The sequence below is a fragment of the Prunus persica genome, chromosome G6, assembly GCF_000346465.2.
Source record: "Prunus persica cultivar Lovell chromosome G6, Prunus_persica_NCBIv2, whole genome shotgun sequence".
In the NCBI taxonomy this organism is placed as follows: Eukaryota; Viridiplantae; Streptophyta; class Magnoliopsida; order Rosales; family Rosaceae; genus Prunus; species Prunus persica.
In genome coordinates this window covers 669,544-685,437 of record NC_034014.1, presented here as the reverse complement: position 1 = coordinate 685,437, position 15,894 = coordinate 669,544, and the positions used below count along the sequence as shown (strand labels likewise).

Genomic DNA, 15,894 nt, shown 5'->3' with positions numbered 1-15,894 from the left:
CTTTTGGACCATTAATTTTTCGTACTAAAACCAAAGACCAATAATTTAGTCCAACACATTAGGCGGGGCCCACCCAATTTCTAGAATCTCCGAGGTGTTTCTTCTACCTCAATCCACTTGTCACCATTTAAAACAGCCACCAGTCTCAGCTCACTTCACAAATTCCTTGGAAAAAGTTGCTCACTTTCTTCTCCATTTTTGTTTTGATCTCTTGATTCTCAGAAACTCCATCCCAAACCAAACCCAGTTGAACAAAGATGTCAATCGTCCCAATCAACGAGCAACGAGGCAGTGACTTCGACCCTTCCTTGGCTCTTGACCTGTGGGACCCATTCACAGATTTCCCTTTCCCATTCCCTTCCTCACTCTCCAACGTTTTCCGGGAATTCAATCTGGGTTCTTCGGTAAACTCAAGACTAGATTGGAGAGAGACCCGACATGCCCACATCCTAAAGGCGGCTCTTCCTGCGTTCATGAACGAGGACGTGCTTGTGGAGCTTCAAGACGAGCGTGTGCTTCAGATCAGTACAGACAGCGGTAGCTTCATGACAAAGTTTAAGCTTCCGGACAACGCCAAGATTGAGCAGCTTAAGGCCTTCATGAGCAATGGGGTTCTCACTGTCACTGTTCCTAAGGAGGAGCCCAGCAGACCCAATATCAGAGCCATTGAAATTTCTGGCGAAGATTAAGGTGGTGAGGTCTTCTTTTGGCTAATTTAAGATATGGGTAGCTGCGTTTTGTGTCAGAATGTGAATAAAGTTTGTGTCTTTATGTGATTGAAATGTATAAAAAATAGGTGTGAGTTTGTAATGCTTTTAGTTGAACTTAATGTGCTATGTTGTATGATGTTAGATGTTGCGTTCATCTACTCTATATTGTACAAAATATTAGAAATGATGATCATTGCAATAACTGATACTGCCAATGGAGTATGAAATTGTATGCTGTGTTCATCTACTTTGTATGGTACAATATATAATGGATGATGAAATTTGCAATAACTGATTATGTATTTACATTGAGTTGTTGATATAATCTTTAACATTTATGCAATTAGAATGACAAGATTTGGTCTACCAATTCATTCAAGGAATTGTAGGAAGAAACGGCTTGCTTCATAGAAAGTTCGATTTTCACCTTCAAATCTTTTGCACTTTGCCTTATCACTTCCCCTTCTTTGCCCACCATAAGCATTCTTATAGCTTCCTTTATTGGTCCTCTGTTCATGTCATTCTCCCATTCCAACCCTACACCCCATACTAGGCTCAAGTACCTTGAGTTCACTCTTTGGTCCCCAAAATATGGTTGGCATATCATTGGAACTCCTTCAGAGATGCTTTCAATGGTTGAGTTCCAACCGCAATGGCTCCAAAACCCTCCCACTGCGCTGTGTGCCAAGACCTGCTTTTGGGGTGCCCATTTCGTTATGCAACCCCTTTCTCCAACAGTTTCTTGGAAACTTTCTGGCAATGATATAGAGTCGGTTCGAACCACCCACAAGAAAGGGTGCTCACTGTTGGCCAGACCCCACGCCATTTCTGCTAGTTCTTTACTGTCCAAGAAGGCTATGCTTCCCACGCTTACATAGATGACAGAGTTGTGTGATTGTTTGTCCAGCCATGAAATGCAATTCTGGTCCTCTTTCAATAAGCTGATGGAGGGGGCGGGAATAGTTCTGTGCAGAGGACCGATAGGAAACAATGGAAGTTGGTATTCTTGCCGGAGATGTGCCAATGATGATTGTTCGAGGCAGTCCATGGTGTTCCAAATGATGGCCGAATATGACCTTGAATCGTGGGCGTTCACTATTAGTTGCGGTAAGTCATCCAAATCTCTGAAATTGGTAATTGGTAGGTCTTTAAATCTGAGCGGTTCAAGGCCTGGTACCAGTTCCAGCATCATAGCTTCTGCACCCACATAGGTCGAGTACCAGAGATCTTAAGGTTAGTTCAGGCATAGGTTAAAGTTATGTTATGAGAACCAGAGAATCGTAGAGCCTTATTTCTCATGAAAAGATTAAAACAGTAATTAATTAATTGATCTATTTGATGTATTAACATCTCATACGGCAGCACTGAGAAAGATGAAAGATGTCTGATTGTTACACACCATCTTTTAGGAGCCTAGGAATTTCTTGGTAAGTCAGCATGTTTGCTGCACTGCTAGTAGACAATATAATGCTAGGAAGCCCTAGATGATTAGCCACCTATTCCGAGAAATACATGTATTCATCATAGATGATGCATGCAATCTTACTATGTTGATCCTCTTTCTCCATCATCCGAGCCAATGACTCCCGGAGCGGGGCTTTGCAGTTGGCATTAAAACCCGATATCACATCTATAAAATTGTGGGACTATACATTTTGCTCATGTAAGCCTTCATATATCTCTAAGAAGTTGAAATCAGGGAAGTTCAGTGGGTTGGGAAAGTTGAACTGGGTGTGAGCGATTGTGATGTAGAAGCCCCTGGAGTGAAGGATAGTGCCGAGTTGAAGCATCGGAGTCATGTGCCCTTGGAATGGGCATGGAACCAGAACCAATCTGCGGCATCTATGTTGTTTTTCCATCTCTCTCTTTCTGAGAACAGGTCTGTGTAGCAGGAATAAGTATCTTGGGATTGTCAAATAAGTTGTAAATCCATTCCTTGTAGCTTATAGACTAGCTACATCAAAAGTCAGCATTGAACTCATTCTGTGTATAGAGAAAATTCCTTATTAAGTTGGAAAATTAAGGTACTTAACTACATTTCCTGGAAAGGGTCTTACATTTAGCTAGTCCTTATTTTAAAATAAGATAGAAGACTTTGGAGATTAATTTAATAATAACCTTTGGGGAAGGAAATTTCATGGCTGAGAGCCGATTGGATAACGAAAGCTAGACAATTGGCTTTAGTTGGTCTTTAGTCATAAGACAGCAACCCAAAGAAGCCCATTTTTTGCTTCATTATGAAACTTAGGGTTTTGATTTTGTTACTTGTCATGCCTGAAAATGTTAGTCAATTAACATAGATACAAAATTAAAGCTAGAACACAGCCAGTTCAATGTAAGAGAGAGAGATGTTGTAAGAGAGAGAGATGTAAACTCTTGTTTGGCAATCCTTGACCCACTACAGAGGCATGAGTAATTGACATTGTTATCCCTGTCTTTTTTTAATATTCTTTTTGCTTATTTATTATATTTATACAATACCTTCTGTTGTGGGGTAGTTGAGCTGAGACAATTGACATTGTTGGTCTCCCCTCGGCCATATGTTTTGTTTGGGTACAAATTTCTTTTGGGTTCTATATACCTAACTAAATTAAAGCGAAAATCTAGTTGGTCCCTTTTAGTGCTCTTAACTCTAACAGAACTACCTACACCTCCTTAGTTTGGTAGAGAAGATCAATGAAACAAGAGCAAAAAAACAATTTTTACTTTATTCAACGCTGAGGATGGACAACAGAAGTTTTTTTTTGACATCCATATGCAGGAAGCCTCATCTATCAATGTCTGAAGAGCCACTGTTGTTGCAATTACAATGACATGATAAGCTCCACAAGCTTATTCAAGAAACTGTAAGAAGAGCCACCCTTCTTCATACAAACTTCTATTTTCTCCTTCAAATCTTTGGCCCTTACCCTCATCCCCTCCCCATCATCATCTACCATCAGTGTTCTGACAGCTCTCTCTATCTCTCCTCTTTCTAACTCATTCTCCAATTGTACGCCTACTCTCCATACTTGGCTGATATACCTTGCGTGCACCTTCTGATCGCCAAAACTCGGCGTACATATCATTGGAACACCTTCAGATAAACTTTCTAGGGTTGAGTTCCAACCGCAATGGCTCCAAAACCCACCCACTGCGCCATGAGCCAAAACTTCTCTTTGGGGTGCCCATTTGACAATGCAACCTCTTTCTCCAACAGCTTCTATGAAACCTTGAGGCAATGTCTCATTCCAGTCTAAACCACAAATTGAGCCAGGTCTGATCACCCACAAGAAAGGTTGATTGCTGTTAGCTAATCCCCAAGCCATTTCACTGAGTTCCTTCTCACCGATGGATGCTACACTCCCCAAGCTTACATAGATAACTGACTTATGAGATTGCTTTTCGAGCCACGCAATGCAGCTGGTGTCCTCTTCTAGCAAACTACTGGAGGCTGCTGGTGCAATCTTGTGAAGAGGACCTATAGACAAGATTGGAACTTGACATTGTTGCTGGATCTGTGCTAGTGATGATTGTTCAAGGCAATCCACGGTGTTCCAAATGATGGCTGAGGCCGTCCTAACATTGCCCGCATTAACGGCTAGTTTCGAATAGTTTTCAAATGTGTCCAAGTTGGAGGTGGGCAGATCCTTGAACCTGAGGGGATGAAACTGGGGCACCGGATTCAGTGACAGAGAGTCTGCAATCCAGAGTTGTGCTCTTAGTTATAAGTAAGAAGAATGAAAATCATACAACATGGCAGAAGGAAACATTAGATCTACTATTCAAGTAAAGCATTGGAATTTTGGGATTTCAACTACCAGCGCTATTATAATAGCCTTTAAGATGGATACACATGCATACTGTGTTCTGATCAGGAAATATATCGCACATACCTGGGAATGGAAGGTGATCTTCTGAATGAAGTTGCAGGACGGCACTGCGAGCAAGAAAATTTGTAACACTGGTAGTGCGTAACATGATGTTTGGAATGTTTAGATGACGAGCCACAGCCTCAGAGAAGTACATGATGTCATCATGGATGATGCAGGTGATTTTATTCTGCGGTTCTTTTTCCATCACTTCAGTCAAGGTTTTTTCGAAACTCGCTTTGCAATTGGCATTAAGAGCCAACAGAATGGCCATTATATTCCCAGATGATATCTCATCAGCAGTTAAGTCATCTGGTATTGGAAAAAAGGTGAATTCAGGGTGGTTTGAAGGGTTAGGAGAGTTGAAATGGGTGTGAACAACTGTAATGGAAAAGCCCTTTGAGTGAAGGAAGGTACCCAACTGAAGCATTGGGTTAATGTGACCTTGGTATGGACATGGAAATAAAACCAACCTTTGCCTACTCTGTGTTTTCTTTTCCATCTCCCTCTCCTTCCCTCTCTTTCTCTCTTCTCTTCTCTTCTCTTCTCTTCTCTTCTCTTCTCTCTCTCTCTCTCTCTCTCTCTCTCCCCAATAGGCTACAGCTATTGGAAACTGTCTTGCTTTGTGTTGGTGCTTATAGAAATTTATCATAATATAGCAATTCAGTTTTTGGTGAATAATACGGCACTTCTTTATTCCGCACATGTCATGCTAAATTAGGAATAAATTTGTTCTTTTATATAATTTCTTTTTTTTGGAGATAAGCATGTGATTCAAGCAGTTGGTTGTTGTAGTTTTTAAACAAATTTTGGAATCTTGTCTTTGAAGTACTGAAAATATACTGGCCGGATAGTACAGTGCCTGAGTCATGCATTATCCTGATAGAGATACTCAGCTACCAGTTCTTTATCATCTACATCTTCATGGATTAAGGCGCTAAGGACTGATTCTCTCATCGTCTTTCAGAAAGAAATCTTGACTTAGTGGTTTAAATGATCTTAGAACTCTCTATCCGTCATCAATTGGTTTTGGGTTGAATGCTCACCTTCTAGTAACTTTTTTTTTGCTTTATGGTAAATCTATTTTGATAAGCACGGATTGTTTGTTTGATAAATACTAAATTATAAATCCTAAACTTCAACGAAAGTGTAGTTTTTGAAGTTGGAAAGAAAGATGTTCAATCTTTATAGCATAAATGGAAAAAGTTCAAAAATTAAGTTGCTGGTTGTTCAACGGCCAGGCTGTTCTAGTTCTGAAGAAGCAATTTCATGTAGGCCATCATACCAGAGGGGAAATAGGCCTACTCGCCAACATCATTCAACATCTCCAACCAGATTGTACCGCTCGTGTAGGTGTGTGTTTATTTGTCATGCTAGTAATAATATATTGAGAATGCATAAATACATTTTAATTACTCCGGTTCAAAAGATGTGGAGTGAGAATGGAAACTCAAGAAACTTTTTGCAACTTATGAAACAGAACATGACTTGTGTGACAAGCAAGAAGCCCAAGATGTCAGCTTTCCAAGATCACTCAGAGAGCAGGAGCTGAAAGGCACTTGTTTGGGCTTAAATCGTGGGATTTCTTTATCAGTTGCAGTAAGTCATCCAAATCTCTTAAACATTTTTATATATGAGAACCAGAGAACATCGAACCATAGTTCTCAAGAAAAGGCTAAAACAATGTCAATGCAGCTTTCACGGAGATGAAAAATATCTAAATTGTTACACACCTTGAAAGATCAATGCAACCATCTTTTAGGAGTCGTCCTAGGAAATTGGCTTTAGTTCGTCTTAGTTTCGAGAGAACCACCAAGTAAAAACCCATTTTCCTGCTTAAGTAGTATTGGTTTTCACAAAGATAAAAAACTTAATGGTTAGATACACCCAGTTCAATCTAGAGAAACAGAGCAATGGACACTAGACGTTGTCCTATCTTTGCTATTCTTCTTTATTTTGTCCTATAACAGAACCTCTTCACCCTCGTTCGTTGGTAGCGACAATCAACAAAAGAAGAGCAGAGAACCAATTTTCCATCAATGATTTGTAGTGGAATGATTGTGTGAGTTCGTAGAATCACCTTGATATTGTTGCTTCAACCACTTTGAAATGGAAAGTCTGGATTGTACAAACCAATGCATTGGAATAGTAAATTTCATTTAAGAGTGAGTAATTTACTACAAACAGAAGTTTGTTTACATCAGATGCAAGAATCCTCAACTATCAATTTATGATAAAGGACTTAGTTGAGGGAAAAACAAAACACTTGTTGTTCCAATTAAAATGACTTTTTAAGCTCCACAAGCTCATTCAAGGAATGGTAGGTAGAGCCACCCTTCATACTGACATCTATTTTCTCCTTCAACTCCCTGGCCCTCACCCTCATTCCCTTCCCATCCTCATCTACCATAAGTTTTCTAACAGCTCTCTCTATCTCTCCCCTCTCTAATTACATACCTTGCATGCACCTTCCAATCACAATGGCTCCAAAACCCACCCACTGCGCCATGAAAAAACTTACATCTGGGGTGCCCATTTCGCAATGCAACCTCTTTCTCAAATAGCCTTCATGAGGCAACAGCTCAATCAATCTGAGCCATAAATAAGCAGTAAGAGGACTCAGGCATTAGTCTCTTCCCCTCATTTGCAGAGAGAGAGATTAATCTTAAGCACTAGAGTTTGCATTTTGTACTGCAATTGTTGCTATAATAGAATACAGAGTGGTCCCTCAGTCCTGCAGAGACCACATTAAGCAGATAGGTAAGTCAATTAATAATAAGCCTTTTTTCCATAAATTGTTTGGGACAGAAGCATGTGGTTCTCAGGACAGCTGGGTATTGCGTTTCAAGAAATAAGTAAACTTTGGATACTCATCTCTAAGATTGAAAAGTATATTGGCTAGTTGTGGGTAGTTTTAGGAGAGGAAACTGATCTTTATCATACTTGTCCTCTTTCCGTAAACAATTGATGACTCCTAGTAACATGATACTCTATTTCTTTATGTTAATAATTTTATTTTCATTATTTCTTATTAAGTTCAAGATGAGCCAGCATCCTCTATTTACTTCTTCTGTATTGGTAAGCCGTGTCATCTTGAACTTTCCTTTAATTATAGTTTTGATATAATTCTACACCATAAACCCTATGCTTAATAGTCAATCTTTATAAATCAAATGGCGATGGTTGTAAGCACAGTAACAACATCAACTTGAACAGATAAACAGATAATCTTATTTATTTTCACAAGGGACATGTTTTTGAAATTGGAAAAAATATTTTGACTCTTACATGATGTACATTACTTATTTATCAGAATACAAAGAGGCCTAGCATTCAACATCTCCCACCAAATACTGTAAGGATGGCTTAGGGGGAGGGAATGATTGTGTGAATTCGTTCCAGAAAGCACTTAGTTGAGAAAAGAGAAAAAAACACTTCTTGTTCAAATTAAAATGACCTTATAAACTCCACAAGCTCATTCAATGAATGGTAGGTCGAGCCACCTTTCATAATGACTTCTATTTTCTCCTTCAACTCCTTGGCCCTCACCCTCATTCCCTTCCCTTCCTCATCCACCATAAGTTTTTTAACAGTTCTCTCTATCTCTCCCCTCTCTAATTCATTCTCCAATTGTATTCCTATTTTCCATACTTGGCTCACATACCTTGCATTCACCGTCTGATCGCTAAAGCACGGCCTGCATAACATTGGAACCCCTTCAGTTATACTTTCTAGGGTTGAGTTCCAACCACAATGGCTCCAGAACCCTCCCACTGCGTCATGAGACAAAACTTCCATCTGGGGTGCCCATTTCACAATGCAACCTCTTTCTCCAACAGCTTCTAGGAAACCTTGAGGCAGTAGCTCAATCCAATCAGAACTGCAAATTGATCCGGGCCTGATCACCCACAAAAAAGGTTGCCTGCTGATAGCTAATCCCCAAGCCATTTCGGCTAGTTCTTTCTCACTGATGGATGCTAGACTCCCCAAGCTTACATAGATAACTGAGTTATGGGATTGTTTGTCAAGCCATGCAACACAGCCGGTGTCTTCTTCAAGTAAACTACTGGTGGCTGCTGTTGCAAATTTGTGAAGAGGACCTATGGAGAAGATTGGAACTTGACATTGTTGCTTGATCTGTGCTAGTGATGATTGATCAAGGCAGTCCAGGGTGTTCCAAATTATGGCTGAGGATGTCCTAACATTGTTGGCATTAGTCAATAGTTTCGAATAGTTTTCAAGTGGGCCGAAAATATAGATGGGGAGATCCTTGAACCTGAGGGGATGAAGCTCGGGCACCGAGTTCAGTAACATAGAGTCTGTGATCCCGAGTTATAGTGTTAGTTATAACTTATAAGTAAGAAAAATAAACACCATACTCTAAGAAAAATGACTCAGGCATATTAGCCTCTTTCCTTGTTTGCAGAAAGAAACGTAGACGAGGAAAACAGGGCACATACCTGGGAAGGGAGTGCAACCTTTTGAATGAAGTCGTATCATAGCGTTGCGAGCAATAAAATTGGTAGCACTTTGCGTGCGTAAGAGTATACTTGGAATGTTTAGATCATTAGCCACAGATTCAGAGAAGTACATAAATTCATCATAGATGATGCAGGTGATTTTGTTCTGCAGTTCTTGTTCCGTCACTCTATCAGTCAAGCATTGTTCGAAACTAGCTTTGCAATTGGCGTTAATAGCTAACACAATAGTTACTGCATTCCCAGATGAAATCTCATCAGCAGTTAAGCCATCTGGTATTGGAAAGAAGGTGAATTCGGGGTGGTTTGAAGGGTTTGGAGAGTTGAAATGGGTGTGAACAATTGCAATGGAAAAGCCCTTTGAGTGAAGGAAGTTACCCAGCTTAAGCATTGGGTTTATGTGGCCTTGGTATGGGCATGGAACTAAGACCAACAGTTGACCACTCTCGGCTTTCTTTTCCATCTCCCCCCTTCCCTCTTCCTCTTCTGTCTCACCGATAAGCGCGCACACACACACGCGCACAAAGACACTCAATAGCTTGTGGCTATGGAAGCTTTATATTGCTTGACTGTCTCCTTGAAATTCATTGGGCCTTGAGTATGTAATATATAGAGACCATGCTAAGCAGATAATATTTGGGAGCTTTAGTGATATACCCAAAATAGAGGCTGAAATTATAAAAAAACCCTACATGAAATACACTTTAGAAACATACCCAAAAATCATTTACTACATACAAAATGAGTGTTGAATTTCCTATAAATTACATGACTGCCACTAACTAACTTAAAAAAAGCCCAATACAAAAAACCCATAAAAACCCAAAACAAGCCCAACCTAGATTTTTTTTAAAATAAAAAATAAAATAAAAACAAAAACCAAGGGCATGCCCTTACGACCCTTCCTTCTCCATCGAACCTCTGGAAACCATGTCATAGAAGTACATTGTTAATACCATTTCATAGGAAAACATTGTTAATACCATTTCATACAAAAACATTGTTAATACAATTTCATACCCAAAAAAAAAAAAAAATTTTAATACCATTTCTTACAAAAAGATATTGTTAATACCATTTCATACAAATAGAACATTGTTAATACCATTTCATACAAAAATATTTTTAATACCATTTCTTACAAAAAGATATTGTTAATACCATTTCATACAAATAGAACATTGTTAATACCATTTCATACAATAAACCATTGTTAATACCATTTCATAGAAGTACATTGTTAATACCATATCATAGACGTACATTGTTAATATCATGTCATAGAAGTACATTGTTAATACAATTTCATAAAAAACATTTTTACTACCATTTTATAGAAAACATTGTTAATACAATTTCATAAAAAACATTGTTAATACCATTTCATACAAAAAAACTCAAAAAAAAACCATCAAGACATCCGATATCCTGTGTAGAAACCACCTCCAATTGTCCATAGTTTCATCAGAAATAATCGCAAAGGCAAAAGGAAATACATCTACAAGAAAAAAAAAGTACACTGTTAATACTAAGTCATAGAAGTATACTGTTAATACTATGTCATAGAACTATTTGAAAGTGTTACCTTCATTACCTCAGTGATAGTCAATGGTATCATGATGTGAATGGCCGGGCAATGGCTATGGGCACCTTCTTTCACTTGAGATTAAAGTTGATCAATATCACAAATTTTTAATCACAGCTCAAACCAAAACACAAGATCAAATTCACAACCAAACCGAATCTAAAATCAAACCAAATTATAAACAACAAAAAATTAAAATCACAATTCAAAACTCAAATGAATATCAAATACAAATTACCTTAGTGACCTAAACTGAATCGTCATCGAGACGCTATCCCCACCGCCTTCACGATGATCGCCACCTTAGTAGCCAACGCCGTTAGATCCGTAGCCAACGCCACCATATCCTCCACAGCTTTAACCTCCATTACCACCACCACCATCGCCGCTTCCACCAGATTGGGCCTCATTGACGGTGATGTTATGACCGTCGATGTTCTAGCCGTTTATGCCTTCGATCGCGTCCCTTATGGCCTTCTCGTGGTTGAAAGTGACGAAGCCGAAGCCCCTAGACCTCTCGGTCTCACGGTCGTTGATGATCTTCGATTCGATGATCTCACCGAATAGAGAAAAGGCCTCTGCAACGCATCATTGTTGATGGAGGAAAGAGTCGGCCTCATGGATCAGGACCCGAGTCCACCTCCTGAGTTGTAAAAAAACCTTGCATATGACTAAGATGCCAGAGATTGAGCTATGAGATCTGGAAATAGCTGCAAGATCTGTGAGAAAGCAAGTGAGAGATCTAGAAAGCAATGAAAATTAGAGCTGCGGCTCCGACGGTGAGGTTAGTTAAATTGGCAGCTCATCGATTTCTCACAAACTAGCTCCGAGATTTTGAAGGAGCAATCGTCGATTATTTTAATTGAGCCTTGGAGCTGGGTTTATTTTGGGCAAAAGGGCAAAACAATAATTCAACATTGCTATTGAATTTAAAAAATCGATAGCTGTCGATTTTTGGGTTTATTTTGGGTGTGTTTCTATACTTTAAATAGTATAGGGTATATTTATAGTTTCATGTCTAGGAATGGGTATTTCACTAATTTTGTAATAATATTTAGATAGGCCAATTAATAATAAGTTTGTCTTTTTCCATTTGTTTGGAACATAAGCTTGTAGTTCTCAGCACAGCTGGCTGCTGCAATTCATGGATTGATATTGAAAAGTAGATTGGCTGGTTGTTGTGTCTGGTATTAGAGGAAGAACTGACTTGATGTAATAATTCCTAAACATCTTTGTCAAACTTGGCTGCATCTTCATGGAATAAGTCCTACTGATCCTCTTTCAGCAAACAATGACTAGTTGTTTGCTACATGATACTATTTTTTCCTTATGTTAATAATTTTATTGTAATGATTTCTTATTAAGTTCAAGCAAGAAATTGATGAGCCAGCATCCTCTATTTATTTGGTACGCCGTGTCGTCTTGAATTTTCATTTAATTATTCTTTTGATATAATTATACACCCTAAACCCTATGCTCAATAGTCAATCTTTATAAATCAAATGGTGATGGTCATAAGCACAGTAACAACATCAACATGAACAGATAAACAGTTTACAGACGATCTTATTTATTTCACAAGGGACATGTTTTTGAAAGTGGAAAAAATATTTTGACTCTTACACGATGTACATTACTTATTTATCAGAATACAAAGAGGCCTAGCAATCAACATCTCCCACCAAATACTGTAAGGATGGCTTAGGGGGAGGGAATGATTGTGTTAATTTCTTCCAAAAAGCACTTAGTTGAGAAAAGAGAAAAAAACACTTCTTGTTCCAATTAAAATGACCTTATAAACTCCACAAGCTCGTTCAAGGAATGGTAGGTAGAGCCACCCTTCATACTAACTTCTATTTTCTCCTTCAACTCCTTGGCCCTCACCCTCATTCCCTTCCCATCCTCATCCACCATAAGTTTTTTAACAGTTCTCTCTATCTCTCCCCTCTCTAATTCATTCTCCAATTGTATCCCTATTTTCCATACTTCGCTCACACACCTTGCATTCACCGTCTGATCGGTAAAGCACGGCCTGCATAACATCGGAACCCCTTCAGATATACTTTCCAGGGTTGAGTTCCAACCACAATGGCTCCAGAACCCGCCCACTGCGCCATGAGCCAAGACTTCCATCTGGGGTGCCCATTTCACGATGCAACTTCTTTCTCCAACAGCTTCTAGGAAACCTTGAGGCAGTAGCTCGATCCAATCAGAACCGCAAATTGATCCGGGCCTAATCACCCACAAAAAAGGTTGCCTGCTCCTAGTTAATCCCCAAGCCATTTCGGCTAGTTCTTTTTCACTGATGGATACCAGACTCCCCCAGCTTACATAGATAACTGAGTTATGGGATTGTTTGTCCAGCCACGCAACACAGCTGGTGTCTTCTTCTAGTAAACTACTGGTGGCTGCTGTTGAAACTTTGTGAAGAGGACCTATGGAGAAGATTGGAACTTGACATTGTTGCTTGATCTGTGCTAGTGATGATTGTTCAAGGCAGTCCAGGGTGTTCCAAATTATGGCTGAGGATGTTCTAACATTGTTGGCATTAGTCAATAGTTTCGAATAGTTTTCAACTGTGTCGAAAATATAGATGGGGAGATCCTTGAACCTGAGGGGATGAAGCTCGGGCACCGAGTTCAGTAACATAGAGTCTGTGATCCCGAGTTATAGTGTTAGTTATAATTTATAAGTAAGAAAAATAACACCATACTCTAAGAAAAATGACCCAGGCATTAGCCTCTTTCCTTGTTTGCAGAAAGAAATGTAGACAAGAGGAAACAGGGCACATACCTGGGAAGGGAGTGCAACCTTTCGAATGAAGTTGTATCAGAGCGTTGCGAGCAATAAAATTGGTAGCACTTTGCGTGCGTAAGAGTATACTTGGAATGTTTAGATCATTAGCCACAGATTCAGAGAAGTACATAAATTCATCATAGATGATGCAGGTGATTTTGTTCTGCGGTTCTTGTTCCGTCACTCTATCAGTTAAGCATTGTTTGAAACTCGCTTTGCAATTGGCGTTAATAGCAAACACAATAGCTACTACATTCCCAGATGAAATCTCGTCAGCAGTTAAGCCATCTGGTATTGGAAAGAAGGTGAATTCGGGGTGGTTTGAAGGGTTTGGAGAGTTGAAATGGGTGTGAACAATTGAAATGGAAAAGCCCTTTGAGTGAAGGAAGGTACCCAGCTTAAGCATAGGGTTTATTGTGCCTTGGTATGGGCATGGAACTAAGACCAACAGTTGACCACTCTGTGCTTTATTTTCCATCTCCTTCCCTCCCTCTTCCTCTTCTGTCTCACCGATAAGCGCGGGCACACACACAAAGACACTCAATAGCTTGTGGCTATGTGAGCTTTATATTGCTCGACTGTCTCCTTGAAATTCATTTGGGCTTTGAGTATGTAATATATATATATATAGAGAGAGAGTAGCCGCCCTTCAGTCCTGCAGGGACCATACTAAGCAGATAATATTTAGATAAGCCAATTAATAATAAGCTTGTAGTTTTCAGCACAGCTGGCTGGTGCACTTCATGAATTAATATTGAAAAGTATATTGGCTGGTTGTTGTGTTTGGTATTAGAGGAAGAACTGACTTGATGTAATATTTCTTACTCATCTTTGTCAAACTTGGCTGCATCTTCTTGGAATAAGTCCTACTCATCCTCTTTCAGAAAACAATGACTAGTTGTTTGTTACATGATACTATTTTTTCTTTATATATGTTAATAATTTTATTGTCATGATTTCTTATTAAGTTCAAGCGAGAAATTCATGAACCAGCATCCTCTATTTACTTGGTACGACTTGTCCTCTTGAATTTTCATTTAATTATATTTTTGATATAATTCTGGGTAAACTGCCAAATATCCCTTGAAATATTACACTTGTCGAAATCTCCATCCTAAACTTTTTTGCCTACCAATTTAGCACTCATACTAAATTTTATCACCAATTTACCTCCATTGTTAGTTTTTGGAAATTTCTATCCAAATGCCCGTCAAATATAAGGGTAAATTCACTACCTACATACCACTCCCCCCTCCTCCCACCCCGCACCATTAGAAACCAGAATTCCCCTCCCCGCCCGATTTCTTTCTCCCTCATTCCCTCCCTTTTTTTTTTCCAATCCCCGCAAAACCCAGAACTAGCCCCCCTCACCTTCGATTTCTCCCCACCCCCATAGATTTCTTCTCCCCCTTGATTTCCCAACCACCACTCATAGACTCCTCCCCCCTCCTCCTACCCCCCACCTGCAGAAACCAGAATTCCCTCTCCCCCTCCCCCCGATTTATTTCTCCCACATTCAAGCTCTTTGAAGAACTAGATAAACAAATTCAATTTTTAATTCAACAGTGAAGCATATGCCTAACTTGGTACTTTTTTAACAGAGATTTGGATGGAAATTGCCAAAAACTAACATTGGGGGGTAAATCGGCGATACAATTTAGTATGAGGGCTAAATTGGCAGGCAAAAAAAAGTTTAGGGTGAAGATTTCGACAAGCATGATAATTCAGGGGGTATTCGACAGTTTACATTATAATTTTACACCCTCAACCCTTTATAAATGAAACAGCGGTGGTCAAAGTATCAGCATCAACATGAACCGATAAAACATATGATCTTATTTATTTCATAAGGGAAATGCCACATGTGGTTTTTGAAATTTGAAAGAAAGATTTTGACTCTTACATGATGTCCATTACTTATTCGTCAGAATAGAAGGCCTACTCACCATATGAGCTCTTGACGCCCAAAATTAAGTGTCAACTTAGGTGGAAAGAGTGGAATCTTAAGCAGGGTAAGGGGTCGTGGACCTTCTTTAAGTAGTAGGGCTTTTCACAAAGATAAAAAACTTAATGGTTAGATACACCCAGTTCAATCTAAAGAAACAGAGCAATGGACACTTAACGTTGTTCCTCATGTCTTTGCTATTCTTCTTTATTTTATACTATAACATAACCTCTTCGCCCTCTTTCGTTAGTAGCGACCATCAACGAAAGAAGAGAAGAGAAACAATTTTCCATCAATGATTTGTAATGGAGTGATTGTGGGAGTTCATAGAATCACCTTGATGTTGTTGCTTCAACTACTTTGAAATGTAAAGTCTGGATTGTACAAATCAATGCATTGGAATAGTAAATTTCATCCAAGAGTGAGTAATATACTACAAAGAAAAGTTTGTTTACATAAGATGCATGAAGCCTCAACTATATATTTAATGACAAAGGACTTAGTTGAGGGAAAAAAAGCACTTGTTGTT

General features: G+C 39.2%; 4 protein-coding genes and 1 pseudogene across 4 annotated transcripts; 1 reads left to right on the top strand and 4 right to left on the bottom strand.

The window, feature by feature from the left end:
• LOC18773996 (18.5 kDa class I heat shock protein) lies at positions 5-1,001 on the top strand. The gene has a single exon (XM_007206049.2). It carries the CDS (start codon positions 258-260, stop codon positions 687-689), a length of 432 nt encoding a protein of 143 aa, XP_007206111.1. The 5' UTR covers positions 5-257; the 3' UTR covers positions 690-1,001.
• Positions 904-2,674, bottom strand: LOC18773031 (annotated as a pseudogene).
• Positions 3,388-5,261, bottom strand: LOC18774513 (UDP-glycosyltransferase 76E2). Its single transcript, XM_007205126.2, has 2 exons — positions 4,586-5,261; positions 3,388-4,389 (listed from the first exon to the last, which is right to left on the bottom strand). The coding sequence occupies exons 1-2, from the start codon at positions 5,211-5,213 to the stop codon at positions 3,515-3,517; spliced, it is 1,503 nt and encodes a 500-aa protein (XP_007205188.2). The 5' UTR covers positions 5,214-5,261; the 3' UTR covers positions 3,388-3,514.
• On the bottom strand, positions 7,770-10,034 carry LOC18772183 (UDP-glucose iridoid glucosyltransferase). The gene is made up of 2 exons (XM_007208425.2): positions 9,022-10,034; positions 7,770-8,880 (listed from the first exon to the last, which is right to left on the bottom strand). Exons 1-2 carry the CDS (start codon positions 9,500-9,502, stop codon positions 8,009-8,011), a joined length of 1,353 nt encoding a protein of 450 aa, XP_007208487.1. The 5' UTR covers positions 9,503-10,034; the 3' UTR covers positions 7,770-8,008.
• On the bottom strand, positions 12,163-14,302 carry LOC18775364 (UDP-glucose iridoid glucosyltransferase). Its single transcript, XM_007207132.2, has 2 exons — positions 13,418-14,302; positions 12,163-13,278 (listed from the first exon to the last, which is right to left on the bottom strand). The coding sequence occupies exons 1-2, from the start codon at positions 13,896-13,898 to the stop codon at positions 12,407-12,409; spliced, it is 1,353 nt and encodes a 450-aa protein (XP_007207194.1). The 5' UTR covers positions 13,899-14,302; the 3' UTR covers positions 12,163-12,406.